General features: G+C 37.2%; 1 protein-coding gene across 2 annotated transcripts in view; it reads left to right on the top strand.

Moving 5' to 3' along the window:
* APOB (apolipoprotein B) overlaps positions 1 to 13,107 on the top strand; it is a 37,347-nt gene extending 24,240 nt beyond the window's left edge. For both annotated transcript variants that reach the window (XM_005012904.6, XM_072036487.1), the window contains exons 26-29: positions 438 to 8,015; positions 8,833 to 8,947; positions 9,795 to 9,978; positions 11,106 to 13,107. In XM_005012904.6, the coding sequence (XP_005012961.4) occupies positions 438 to 8,015; positions 8,833 to 8,947; positions 9,795 to 9,978; positions 11,106 to 12,926 (9,698 nt within the window). In that variant the 3' untranslated portion in view covers positions 12,927 to 13,107. The remainder of the gene's footprint in view (positions 1 to 437; positions 8,016 to 8,832; positions 8,948 to 9,794; positions 9,979 to 11,105) is intronic.
* The last annotated feature ends 1,638 nt before the right edge of the window (positions 13,108 to 14,745 follow it).

The following is a 14,745-nucleotide window of genomic DNA, read 5'->3' as shown; positions in this document are numbered from 1 at the left end:
ATAACTTTTCATCATCTCGTAATTATATTTCATACAGCAACATAGAGATTTGATTTGATTGATTATCCCTGGAAGTCTTTAAAAGACGTTTAAATGTAGAGCTTAGGGATATGGTTTAGTGGGGACTGTTAGCGTTAGGTCAGAGGTTGGACTCGATGATCTTGAGGTCTCTTCCAACCTAGAAATTCTGTGATTCTGTGATTCTGTGATTTATTCACAGAAAATTTAGTCCCAAATATAAAAATAATTTCTTTATTTATTTATTTTAGAAATATTCAGGATCAACCAAAACATTTTTTATTTTAAAGCAAAATGGTATAGTAACAGTAACTGCAGTTCAAGCAGTAACATAAAAGCTTAGTGACATCAGACAAAATCTTAAAGACAAAACGGTATAGATTACATCATTATCTTTTGTCTTCTTTTTCCTATTTCAGGTTCTGGTGAAGCATCTTATAATAGAAATGGATTCACCTGTGCATATGAAAATCACCTCAAGCACAGACTTTTAACTTCAGTTTTTAAATTGTCTAGGACAAAGAGTTATGAACCTAGTCTAGTTTCAAACTGCACTGTATCACTTATGGCATCCAGTACTCTGGGTCCTCAGCTTTCATTTTCTGGTGATATTGTTTCTGAAAAAACAAATAACATGAACATCAATAATGTCAAGATGGAAGGGCAACTGGAAGTGGCTTCTGTCTTTGCAAGGAGCATTTATACTATGTCAAGCTCATACAATGAAAAGAGACGGGTTTTGGAAGGGAAATCAAATCTGAAGTTGGATTCTCCTTACCTGCAAGCTACCAATCAACTATCTGGTAGATACAGTGATGATGTATTTTCCATTACTTCGGTTTCTGATGTACAAAGTGGACTATTAAAGAACACAGCTTCACTGAAGTATGAAAATAGCCAGCTGAAAATGACATCTGAAACAAATGGGAGGTATCGGCAACTTGCAGCTGTCAATAAGCTTGAATTAATTTTGTCAAAGAAGATGGCAGCACTTCGCTCTGAGTATCAAGCCACTTACAAGCAAGCTCAATATTATGCCTTGTTTGCAGGTTCTCTCAATTCCCAGGATCTTGTTTTCAACACTGATATCTCTCTGACTGATCAAAGGAATCGAGCAGCACATAAGTCATCACTCAATGTTAATCAGTATGGTCTAGCTAGCAGTGCAACTACAAATGTGCAATTTAGTCCATTGACAATGCAGAGTGAAATGAATGCCAAACTTGATACTGCTGGAGGCTCTATGTCACTATCCTCTTCTGGGCGCTACGGTAAAAACAATGCAAAATTCAATCTTGGTGGAAGAGTCAGCTTAATGGAAGTAACGCTGGGAAGTGAATATCAAAGTACAGTTCTGGGTATGGACAATAAACATGTTTTAAACTTCAGAGTTAATAGAGAAGGACTCAAGTTCTCAAACAGTTTGCAAGGGTCATTCAAAGAGATTAAGCTGGATTACTCAAATGACTTGACTATTCCTGGTTTATCCCTAATGTTTTCTTCAAAGTTAGACAACAGCTTCAGCTTTGACAAGTTCCACAAGCATGGCTTTGATCTGCAACTGCAGCCTAGATCACTCACAGCTAAGCTGAGCAATAATATTAAATACACCAAAACTGAAGTTTCCAACAAAGCAGAACTCCTCCTCGAGCTTCTGAAGCTGAACTTGGGTGGCAATATGAGAGCAGCCTATGGATCAGATGAAATAAGGCATACCTACACTATTACATATGCTGATCTAGCTGCAAACTTTAAAACAGATACAGTTGCAAATGTTCAAGGTGCAGCAGTGAGTCACAGAGTTAATCTCAATATAGCAGGACTGGCTACCTCGGTTACTATGAACACAAACTGTGATTCTAAATCTCTCCGGTTCAGCAATGCTCTGCGTTCCACTATGGCCCCATTTACTGTTACTGCTGATGTCCATACCAATGGTAATGGAAAGCTGATTGCTATGGGTGAACATACAGGAGACCTTTACAGCAAATTCCTGTTTAAAGCAGAGCCTCTTGCTTTCACTTTCTCCCATGATTACAGAGGATCTACCAGTCACAGCTTCAAGTCTAGAGGAAGATACACTACTCAGCTTGATAACAAAGTTCATATGCTTTTTACTCCATCAGAACAGTCCAGTGCTTGGAAATTGAAAAGTCAGCTGAACAATAATGTATATTCACAAGATCTCAATGCTTACAATGATGCAGAAAAGACCGGTGTGGAACTTAGTGGAAGAGCTTTAGCAGACCTCACTGTGTTGGATACATCAATCACACTGCCATTCACACCTGAAGAAGTTAACATCATTGACGTATTAGGTCTCAGGGGCAGTGTGTCAGAGCCTCAAGAATTCAGCATCTCTGGCTCTGTGAAGTACGATAAAAATAAAGATATGCATGTTATTAACCTACCACTCCTGGAACACTTACCAGTCTACTTTGAGCAAATCAGAGGTGCCATGCTAACCTCACTTCAGGCTGTACAAAGTTACCTGAAAAACATTGACATAGATCAATATATGAGAGAATACAAGGCAACTTTGGATAAACTCCCACAGCACCTTAATGATTATGTGGAGAAATTAGATCTGAAAGGCAGAGTTAGCACCATGAAAACTAATTTGATTGCTTTCACAAAGGACTACAGAATAACATCTGATGATCTCCAAATTATGTTGGAAAAAGCCCTGGAAAATCTTCAAGAAATACTGCTCCAGCTTCAGGTCTATCTGATACAACTTGAGCAATACATCAAAGACAATTTTGAACAGTTTGACATTAAAGCACTTATTGCACAGCTTCTTGATCAAGTTGTTGAAAAAATAACAGCTCTAGATAACAAATATAACATAAGAATGACTATAGTTGACACTCTTCAGAGATTACAATTTTTTTTTCAAGATTATCCCAGCAAAATTGGAAGCAGCACAATGGCTTGGATTAAAAACGTAGATGATGAATACAGAATCACTGCTAGAATACAGGAAAGCCTAGAACAACTCAAAATTCAGATTCAGAATATTGATGTCAGACGCATTGCAGAAAAATTGAAACAGCAGATTAAAATATTTGATGTTAAACAAGTTTTAGAAAAATTGAAGCGTTCATTGCCAATTAAAAAAATGAAAGAAGTTCTTGAACAAATCAAAGACTTTATTCTAAATTGGATGGAAGATTATGAAGTGTCCGAGAAGATCAGTGCTTTCCGAGGTCATATACATAAACTGATTGTAAAATATGAAATCGATAAGCAGGTGTATTTTTTAATGGACAGAATGACAGAACTTCTTAACCAGTACAGAATAAAAGAAACTGTCCAGAAGCTGACTGTCTACCTGAAAAAAATTGATGTGAAGACCTACTTTGATAAAATTGTTGCTTTTATTGATGATGCTGTCAAGAAAGTGCAAACCTTTGATTATGAAATGATGATAAAGGAAGTCAACAAGTTCCTTGACATGGTTATAAAAAAACTCAAGTCTTTTGATTATAACCAGTTTGTTGATAAAACAAATGAGAAAATCCAAGAAGTAACACAAAAAATAAATGAAGAGCTCAGAAATCTAGAACTTCCACAGAAAGCAGAAGCATTAAAACAGTATATGAAAGATTTTAGTGCTGTGATTTCAAAATACATAGAACAATTAAAGGACACCAAGCTTGCTGCCATAATTAACTGGCTGAAAGAGCTCATAAACTCAACAACATTTGCTAATCTGAAAGCCAAAGTAAATGAGCATCTGGAAGACCTGCGAGAGAGGATTTCTGACATGGATATCTCCAAAGAATTTGAATGGTATCTTCAGAAGATAAGCCAATTCTACAATTCTGCTGTCATATACATTTCTGAACAGTGGAACATAGCTTTTAAAAAAATTGTTATTTTGGCTGAAGAGTATGACCTAAAAAATTGGGCTGAAAATTTAAACCAGTTTGTTGAAACAGGATTTAAAGTCCCTGAAATAAGAATTGTTATAGTCACTATACCTGCCTTTGAGTTCAGTCTCCGAAGTCTCCAGGAAGCAACATTTCGAACACCAGACTTCATTGTTCCACTAACTGATCTGCATATCCCCTCCTATGAGATAAATATTAAGAGATTAAAGGACATGAAAATCCCAATGAAATTTACTACCCCAGAGTTTACTGTTCTAAATAGCTTTAAAGTTCCATCTTATACAATTGACCTAAATGAGATTAAATTGCAGATTGTGAGAACAATAGACCAACTCATGTCTGGTGATTTTCAGCTGCCAGCAATTGATTTGTATTTTAAAGATCTAAAGATGAGAGATATGCCTTTTTCTGACATTTCTTTTCCAGAATTACAAATGCCTCAGTTTCAAATACCAGAATTATTGGTTCCAAAGCTAAATCTAAATGAGCTCCAGATTCCTGACTTGAAGATACCAGAGTTCCAACTTCCACGTATCCCACATACAGTGACTGTCCCTACATTTGGCAAGCTGTCTGGTGCTTTCAGAGTTACCTCTCCATTCTTCACTCTGTCTACACAAGCTGAAGTTCATAATACTACAACATCTGTAAACAGTCCAGAATTTGTGACCTCCCTTTCGGCTCAAACAACATCCAAATTAGATTTCCTAGTTTTTAGTGTTATTGCAGATTCACGTCTCTTGGCCCCTGAGATGAAACAGCTGAACGTTAAAAATTCCATGAAGGTCAACCACAGGTTCCTTAAAGTTGATCACACCAATGAATTGGTATTTTTAGGGACTTCTGTAGAAGGAGAAGCTGAAACCAGAGCAAACTTCTATACAACAAAAAATTCCATAGAACTTCAGAATAAATTAATGGTCAAGCTGCAAAGAAAAATTTGGATTCAGAGTGGAACAGCATATTCCCACAGACTGAATATTCCGCAAGCTCCCTTCTCCAGCCAGGCTGATTTCGTCAATAATATGACAACAGAGGTAGAAGCAGGACATATATCATTTACCTCCAATGGTAAAGGAAATTGGAAATGGGCTTCTCCTAATTTCTCCGATGAAGGCACTCATGATTCACATGCCACCTTCAGGGTTGAGGGTCCCATTATTATATTCTTTGGTGACTATAGAATAAATGATAAGTACCTGAAAGTCAGCCAAGCTGTGAGATATGAATGTGGTTTTCTAAATTATGCAACGCTTCAGATTCAGTCTGAGATCGAGTCACAGCGTGTGGGGCGTAGCGTTCTGAATGTAAAAGGTACAGTCCAGCTTGGAGGAATGAAAGTAGAATTAACAGGCTCTCACAATGCTCGTCTCAATGGACGGATCACTGGGACTGTAAATAATGAAGTTTTCTTCTTGGCACAGCCTTTTGAAATTCGAGTATTAACGAACAATGATGGAAACGTGAAAATAAGCTTCCCAATGAAATTGACTGGCAAAATTGACTTCCTGAATAACTATGGTCTTTCACTCAGTTCTTCTGTTCAGCAGGTCAGCTGGCAAGCTACTGGCAGGTTCAATCAGTACAGGTATTCCCATAATATGTCTGCTGGCAACAATGATGACAGAATTGAAGCTCATGTTGAAATGAGCGGAGATGCCAACCTAGACTTCCTAAATATTCCTCTAACCATTCCTCAGCTTAATGTTCCCTATACTGGAATCCAGACTCCTCAGCTAAAAGATTTTTCACTGTGGGAACGGGTAGGCCTGAAGGACTTACTGAAGACTACAAGGCAATCATTTGATTTAAATTTGAATGCTCAGTATGAGAAAAACAAAGACATGCATGTAATCCCACTTCCTTTAGCAACAGTGCATGAAGCACTTAATAAATACATCAATTTCTTCAACAAATATTTTGAGAGAGGAAGAAACACAGCTTTAGATTTTCTCACAAAGTCATATAACGAAGCCAAAACAAAATTTGACAAATACAAAATACAAACATCACTGAACAAACTGCCACGGACCTTCAGGATTCCAGGATACACCATTCCAATCGTGAATGTTGAAGTTTCTCCTTTTACTGCTGAGATGCCAGCCTTTGGTTACATGCTCCCAAAAGAAATAAGTACAACAGGATTCACAGTCCCATTTATTGGCTTTTCAGTACCATCTTACACACTAGTATTACCTTCTCTGGAACTTCCAGTCCTTCATGTTCCACAGGATCTACGCACTCTAAAGCTTCCTAGATTCAGAATCAATAGCCCATCAAACCACATCTTAATTCCTGCCATGGGAAATATTACTTATGACTTCTCATTTAAATCCAGTGTGATCACTTTGACTGCAAATGCTGGTCTGTTTAATCAGTCAGATATTGCTGGGCAACTTAGCATCTCATCTTCATCTGTCTTTGATGCACTACAGTTTAAGCTGGATGGTTCAACGAGCTTGACAAGAAAAAGGGGGTTGAAACTGGCCACAGCACTCTCTCTGAGTAATAACAAATTTCTAGGAGGAGGTCATGACAGCACTATTAGTCTCACAAGGAGAAACATGGAAGCATCATTGACAACAAATGCTCAAATTAACACACCAGTTTTAAAAGTGAATTTCAGCCAAGAGCTTTCAGGAAATACTAAGTCTAAACCCACTCTTTCCTCTGGGCTAAAAGTAATGTATGATTTTAATACTCCTAAATATGGCACCAGTGCTAAGGGAGGAATTACTCACAAATTTGCTTTAGAGAGCCTTACATCTTACCTATCAGTAGAATCATCAACAAAGGGGAATATTGATGGAGTAATTTACACTGGAAATTCATTTTCTGGAACTCTGGTCCACGAGGCAAACACTTACCTGAATGCTAATGGAGCCCGGTCATCTCTCAAGCTTGAGACCAACTCCCAAGCAGACGGACTCTGGAACAGTGACATGAAAGAAATACTTGCAGTTGAAGCATCTACTCGACGTGTTTATGCAGTCTGGGAGCACAATGGCAAAAACTATGCACGATATACACCTCTTTTCACAACAACGGGGTCTCAAAAATGCAAAGCAACCTTTGAGATGGCTCCTTGGAGCATGTCAGCAGATCTTCAGATTCAAGCCACTCAGCCAAATTCCTTCCTGGACATAGCCTCAATTAATCAGGTTGTCCTAATGAAAATCAATACTGTGAACCAGAAAGTTGGCTGGAAGGGTGAAAGCCAAATTCAGTCATTATCTTTGGGACATGATATGCAATTATTAAATGAAAAATCAAAGGTAAAGTTTGATATTTCTGGATCTTTGGGAGGATACATAGACTTCCTCAAAAAAATGAAGTGTCCCATTGCTGATAAGAGCTTATGGGATATCTTGAAGTTGGACGTCACTACCAGTGCTGACAGAAAACAATACTTAAATGCTTCAGCATCCCTCGTGTACACAAAGAGTGATGATGGTACCTTCTTCCCCATACCTGTGAATAAGTTAACCGATGGCTTCACATTCAATATTCCTGAGTTTCATCTAAAGGTTCCAAGTCCTGTCTTCAGCACTCCAGAGTTCAGAGTTCCTTTCACCACTCTGCAGGTCCCAGCCTACACCATCGACCTGCGCAACATAAAAATTCCACAGACACTAAACATGATGCCGTTTGACGTCAATTTACCCACGCTGCCAAGACTAAGATTCCCCAAAGTGGATGTAGGAGCCAATTACATCACATTAGAAGAATACAAGATACCATATTTTGAGCTGACTGTACCTGAATACCAAATAACTGTGTCTCAATTCACTCTTCCAAAGAGTATTTCTCTTGGCAGTTTCCATATAAATCTGGATGAAGTAGCTAATAAGATTGCAGATTTTGATTTCCCTACAATTACAATTCCCGAACAGAAAATTGAGATCCCCCCTCTCAAGGTGTCCTTGCCTGCTGGAATTTACATTCCATCATTTGGTGCCTTGACTGGATCTTTCAAAGCTGTTTCCCCTTTGTACAATGTCACCTGGAGAACAGACTTATCAAATAAAAAGGACTCCTTTGAACTGTCTGTCGACTCTACCTGCAGCTCAACATTACTGTTCCTGGAATATGACTTGAATGGTAAGATATTATAATGCTACGTGCCGCAGTTCTGGGCTAAACACTCCATACTGTTTTTCTGTTTAGCAATTACATTAGATTATACATCTCCTTTTGTCTTCATCAGCATTTTTTCATAAATTATTATCAGTCTCAGTCAGACACCCTGAAGGCTAATTACAAGTTATATGTATAACTAATGGCATACTCTGAAAAAAAATGGAAGAGATCTCTTTTTTATATAACAGTTTCTTACTTTAAATTGCAGACATCATAACATTTCTCCATTACTTAAGATAATAATACCTTTAAAGGAGAGAAAGCGGGCTCAATTTTTATGTAATTCAGTTCAGATAAATAAATGCCTACCTTTTTTTCTTATAGAATCATAGAATTAACCATTAATTTTCATAAATAACCATTAATTTTCATAATTAGTCATTAAGAGTTAAACATATTTGGTTTTCAAAATATTTCAACTCAGAAAGCTCAGGCATCCCATACAGTTTTTACTTCTAGACTTTAGAATAATAGTAAAAGAATACATAAGAACAAAATTATAAAACTCTCAAGAGATTAGAATCTAGAATCCCCATTTCTGGTCTGCATGAATGCAAAATGTTATACCCCTGTTATTATAAACATAGAGGGAAATTTAATTTTAACATATTCTGGTTGAACAAGTATTTTTGTATCTTTTTATTTCGGGCATTATGGTCATTTGGAAGTATAATTTTGCACACAAATGAAACAGTCCACAACTGGCCTAGTTGTGGACTAGCTCAACATGTATTTTGTATTGTTTTGGTAAAACACACATTTGAAATCTGTTTCACAGCTGTTTCAAACTGCAAATATGAAGGAGACATGTTTGTTATGAAGACCACTGGCAGCCTTTCTCACCGTGACTTGAGTGCAAACTACAAGCAAGATGTCACTCTTCGGGGATTTGGGTAAAGATTTGTTCTGACAATCTAATTTATAATAGACAAAAGTGCCAATGATGTACGTGTTGCTTTAAACACAAATGCCCCAGAGTGCTTTGCTGTAATTAGTAAGAACCTGTGTAACTAATCTGTCATTATTGGTGATAACTTTTTCTATCTTGAGATAGCTGAAATGCTATTCCCTCTCAGTATTTCCAACATAGCTTTTCTGAGCAGCCCTATTTCATAATTGCTAAGATATAAACCCAGCATTTCATATTCAGAGTGGTTCTAGATCTGACCATCAACGACGCTTTTTCATTGGAACCCTCTGTCAGCACAAGTCATTAAAGAGTAACTTTTATTCACAAATCCTGGTACTAGGGATTACAGACTTGGCCTTCTAACTGCCTGTTTTGATGTCCAAGTGTTGTGCTGATATATCCAAGGGACAGAAGTCTGTGAAGGCAAGTACAAATGCAGATACAAAATACTGCCTGAACTTATGTTGATGGAAAAAATTGAAGTCGGCTTACAGAAGTCTTTAGAAAGCTTACAAAAAGGCAGCTACAGGTTTTGATTTGTTGTAATTATTCAATGAAAATTCTCAACCGAGCTCAATATAGTATCTAAAAATAAAAAAAAAAAAAAAAAAGGAAAATTGGAGTAACATGAAGTTTTGAATATATTAGGCTAAACCCTAAGGAATTTGGATAATAAAGCCCTACTTTCTTTTGATGACAAAAGTATTGTTCACAAGGACATATACATAATATCATAGGTAGTGTTATGTTTAGGCATACTGCATTGTGTACTTCCTTAGGGCCTGTGCTGTATTCTTGTGTTCATTATAGCTGTGTATTCTTTGTTGTAGAATTGTGGCCAACACTGCATCATTAGACATCATCAGCCCAACATTTACTGATGTTCATGTACGTTATCAAAAGACTGACAGCACAATATCGTCTTCAGTATCTTCACCTTCTGCTGGGACCTTAGGCTATCTCATTGAAGTAGAAACTGACATTCTGAAGAAGAAAGTTTACTACCGAACTCGGGTAAGCTTGATATGACCAATAGCAAGCAAAAAGGTTGGCGGTGGTCAGAGAAAAAGCTTCCTTTTAAAGATTGTGTATTTTGATATTAAGACACAAGTTAAACACCCTTTGTCCAAAGAAAAAGTGTATTATCAGTAATTATGTTTTTTATTTCCTACACTGGCCTTGCCAATTCTAAAAGTAGCATCTATGTGAAGAGACTGTTTCAGCTTCTCCACACACTTAATTTTACCCTCTTCCATGATCAAGAAAACATTCCTGCCAAAAGTGAAGTACAGAAACAGTTTTTGACAACTGAACGATCAGGCTTGGTGTATTCCTGTCAGGCTACTTACAATTATTTCAAAAGGTGCCCCTATAGGAATCAAGCCCCTGGAAGAGGTCAGACCTAGAGTGTCTTCTTTTTGGATCCATTAATACATTATAAGAAGTAAAAAATTTTTTAGATTTGCTAACAAAAGATGCTATTATTGGCATACAACGATTACAAAATTAATATTTTACCTTCCAAGTTGATAAACTAATTTAAGAATCACCATCAACTCATAATTCATTACTTATTACTGAAAACTGGAAAATGTGTTTATGTAAATAGATTTGAGGGTCTTGTATTACTCTAAGTAGCTCTCACTTATTGTTTCATTGATTTAAATGATTGCAAAATGAAATCCTCTTAATGTTTTCATATTAAGGAAAGGCTGTTTAAATTCACTTCAAATAATTTCAAGAAGGAGCTGAAGGCTCATTTCCTAAGTAACTGACAGGTTTTATGAGGCCTCATAGGCATTTAATAGAAAGGAAAGAAAAATCTTATTTACAGTCTGATTTTAAAAACAAACAAAAAGACTAAATTATGTTGTGGTACTCCTGTGCAAAGAGGCATAGAGCACCTTGATACAATATAATTTTTTCCAAAATAACATTTCAAGATGGGAGTAAACATACAGTAGACAAAAATTTGTAGTGTATGTATCTTAATACATGTATACATTTTTGGTGGACAGACCCAGTACAATATTAATTTAAAGTTGTGCAAAATGAGAACATTGAAATACACTTAATATAAATAATGTGGAATTTGTTTTATTTACAAGCTATCTTTTGGTTATCCCATCTTATATTTTCAGTCTGCACCTCAGAAGGACATTGACATATTAAGCAGTGAGATATCCTTCAAGAATCCTCACCTGATTCAAATGAAATTCAACTGGAAAGAGGATGCTGCCAAAGACTTGCTGTTGGGTCTAAAAGACAAAGTACCTAAAATGACAAATGCAGTCTATAGATCTGTTAATTGGTACCATAAGGAGCATATGGGACTGGATATTAGTGCTGCCACCTGGAAGATGAAGAATATCATGCAGAATAATGCTGACAAAGCATACGCATTTGCTGCAAAACAAATAGACCAAATAGATGCTAAGCTTCGCACAGCTGCCAATGAGGCCTCTGGCAAATATCAGGAGATGAAGGTGAAGGCTAAACAGCTGTATCAAAAAGCAGCAGATCAAGCTGGACAGATTGAATATCAAAAAATAAAAGCAAAGCTTTTGGATGCTACAATTGACATAATTGAAGAGTATCACAAGAAAATAAAACACCTAATTGATTCAGTCATTGAGTTCCTGAAGACCACAAAATTCCAGGTTCCTGGGCTTTCTGAAAAGTACACTGGTGAAGAATTATACCTTATGACTACAGAGAAGGCAGCAAAAACTGCTGATATGTGCCTTTCAAAACTTCAGGAATACTTTGATGCCTTGATTGCAGCTATTAATGAGCTGGAAGTCAGAGTTCCTGCTTCTGAAACAATTCTTAGAGGTCGTAATGTACTTGATCAAATTAAAGAAATGCTGAAACATTTGCAGGAAAAAATCAGGCAGACATTTGCTACTCTCCAGGAAGCTGACTTTGCAGGAAAGCTTAACCACCTTAAACAAATAGTGCAACAAACTTTTCAGAAAGCAGAAGATATAGTTAGAAGCTTGCAGTCCAAAAATTTTGAGGACATCAAAGTTCAAACACAACAGCTGTACAAAGATGCAATGGCTTCAGTCTATGCACAGAAACTTAGATCCTTGGCAGAAGATGTTAAAAAATACGTTTCTCACGTGAAAGTTTTTAGCCAGAAGACATTCCAGGAGCTTTCAGAAAAGCTGCACCAGCTGCTTCTCTATATAAGGGCATTGCGGGAGGAATATTTTGATCCAACTACACTTGGATGGTCACTGAAATACTATGAAGTAGAAGACAAGGTATTAGGATGGCTGAAGAATCTAATAGACACACTAGTGAATTGGCAGACCAGGTATGTTGGAGATCTTGCTGATTCATTTACACGCCTGGCAGACCAAGTAAGAGAACTGGTGGAAAAATACAGCCAGGAATACTATGACCTTATAGCTGATGTTGAAGGAAAAGGAAAACAGAAGGTCATGGAGCTCTCATCTGCTGCTCAGGAAAAGATCCGATACTGGTCTGCAGCTGCTAAAAAGAAAATCAATGAATATAACAAGCAAGTCAAGGCAAAACTCCAGGAGATCTATGAGCAGCTTAGCGATTCTCAAGAAAAGCTAATCGGTGAGGCCAAAAAGTTAATTGATCTAACTATAGAGAAGTACTCTGCACTACTGCAGTATATCTCTGAGCTTCTTCGTTGGCTTGAGCAAGTAACAGCTGACAGCATAAAACCATATATAGCTGTTCGTCAAGGAGAGCTTAGAATAGATGTGCCATTTGATTGGGAGTCCATTAACCAAATGCCCCAGAAAAGCAGAGAGGCACTCAGAAAAAAGGTGGAATTAACACGCACACTAATTCAGCAAGGCATTGAACAAGGCTCCAGGAAATGGGAAGAAATGCAAAAATTCATTGATGAACAACTTGCCACTGAGCAGCTGAGTCTTCAGCAGATTGTGGAAAACATACAGAAGCGCATGAAGACCTGAATGGACATGCAGAAGAGAAGTGATAAGTTTATACCACAATGTATTTAAAAATAACAGCAATCAGCATGCTGGAACTTCAGGTAGATACTGTTTGAATCCGAATTTGTAACTGAAAACTGAATAATCTACAGTAGGTTATTTTAATAAGCTTAATAAGCCAATAAATGAGTTCTTTATTACATTTTTGTGTCATTCATTACAGCTAGTTTTACTTGGACCATAGGGCTTAATCCAACAATCTTCAAGGTCAAAAGGAAGTCTTTGCATTGATTTCACAGTATGTTGGATCAAGCCAGTAATGTGCAATACATATTGTAAATAGTCGCAAAAGCTACAGAATACACAGAATAAAAAGGTTTAAAATAAAGGTCACATTTATAAGCCAGGTGAAGAACAACTTGGAAACACATTTATTTCCCAACTTAGAAATACATTCATAGATGAGTTTGGGAGAAAAAGAAGAGGAAAGGAGCACAAGAGAGCATACAAAAAATAAGATATGAAAAAAAGTAATGAATTCCAGAAAAAATATCAAAAAGCAGAAAAGATTATCATTGAATAGAAATCTGAGTCCTGGACAATTGCAGATAACAACAACATTCTATTGAGAAAAAGAAATCTACACATATATCAGTTTTCAGAAAGCTTCGCAAAGACATTTAGATTTTTTTTTTCCTACTGGCTAATTTATCATTCAGAAATACATGGGTTTCTTACCTGTTTCCCCATGATACTTCTGTTTTGACATCAAGCTGACTAACTTTTGCTTACCATGAATTTAGTTGACAAAGTTTCCCTGACATCACTGAATATGACAGGAATAGAAGCGTTTTCCCCTCAATCTCCAAAACAGGAGCCTAGACCTCATTTAAATGAATTCCAAGTTCAAAGATGAATTTAATAAAGTTGAAGAATTCACTCACAAAATAGGACTACTTTGGGGTGGAATATGTGTGGAATTGTAATGGTTTCTTTTCAGCTATTGGAATACTGTATAGATAGTCCTTGAAAAAAGCCTACTTAGGCTAAAATAATGTTATCTCTTTGAGAATAAACTCTTTAACAAACAAGACTAGAAATTCTGTGTACATGTTTGTTTTAATACAATCAATCCAGTCTGAAATATGATTTTTTGCTGGTTCATTAATGGGAAAACAGAAATTATCCATTTTTTTGCAGTCATGAACTTTTAGAGCTTGGTTTCATCCCATGGCATGATGGGTTACATATGGGAAGCAATGGATCACTAGTTTGCAAATACCTGAGTAAGTTTTGTGGGAGCAGATACATATTTACAGTACAGAGCAGCGTCATGCTAGCTCAGGTCCTGGAAACAGGAGATTCTAGTGCCCACACTGAGTTTATGCAGTAATAACACTCGCTGCTCTGCAGCACATCCATGCTGATCTAGCAAGATCTCAGAGCAGGTTGGGCTATATAGCTTTGACATCCTATTACCAGATATCACCTAAGTCCCTGCTCATGGCAGAAGGGATTGGAATTTGCATCTTTAAGGTCCCTTCCAACACAAGCCATTCTATGATTTTAAGTCTGCCACAAATTATGACTTTTTTCAAGTATGTAAACAGCAAGAGGAAGACTAGAGACAATGTGGGCCCCTTGCTGAATGAGGGGGGTGTCCTGGTCACGGGAGACGCTGAGAAGGCAGAGATTCTGAATGCTTTCTTTGCTTCAGTCTTTGCTTCAAGGACACTCCCCCAGGACTCCTTGCCCCTGGCAATAGGACAAAGGGTCTGGGAAATGGCGGGTTCCCCCCTGGTGGACATGAGAGTGGTTTGGGAGAGTCTGAGTGGGCTCA

Source organism: Anas platyrhynchos, chromosome 3 (assembly GCF_047663525.1).
Source record: "Anas platyrhynchos isolate ZD024472 breed Pekin duck chromosome 3, IASCAAS_PekinDuck_T2T, whole genome shotgun sequence".
NCBI lineage: Eukaryota > Metazoa > Chordata > Aves > Anseriformes > Anatidae > Anas > Anas platyrhynchos.
Note: the sequence above shows the minus strand (reverse complement) of the source record. Positions and strands in the feature narration are given on the sequence as shown.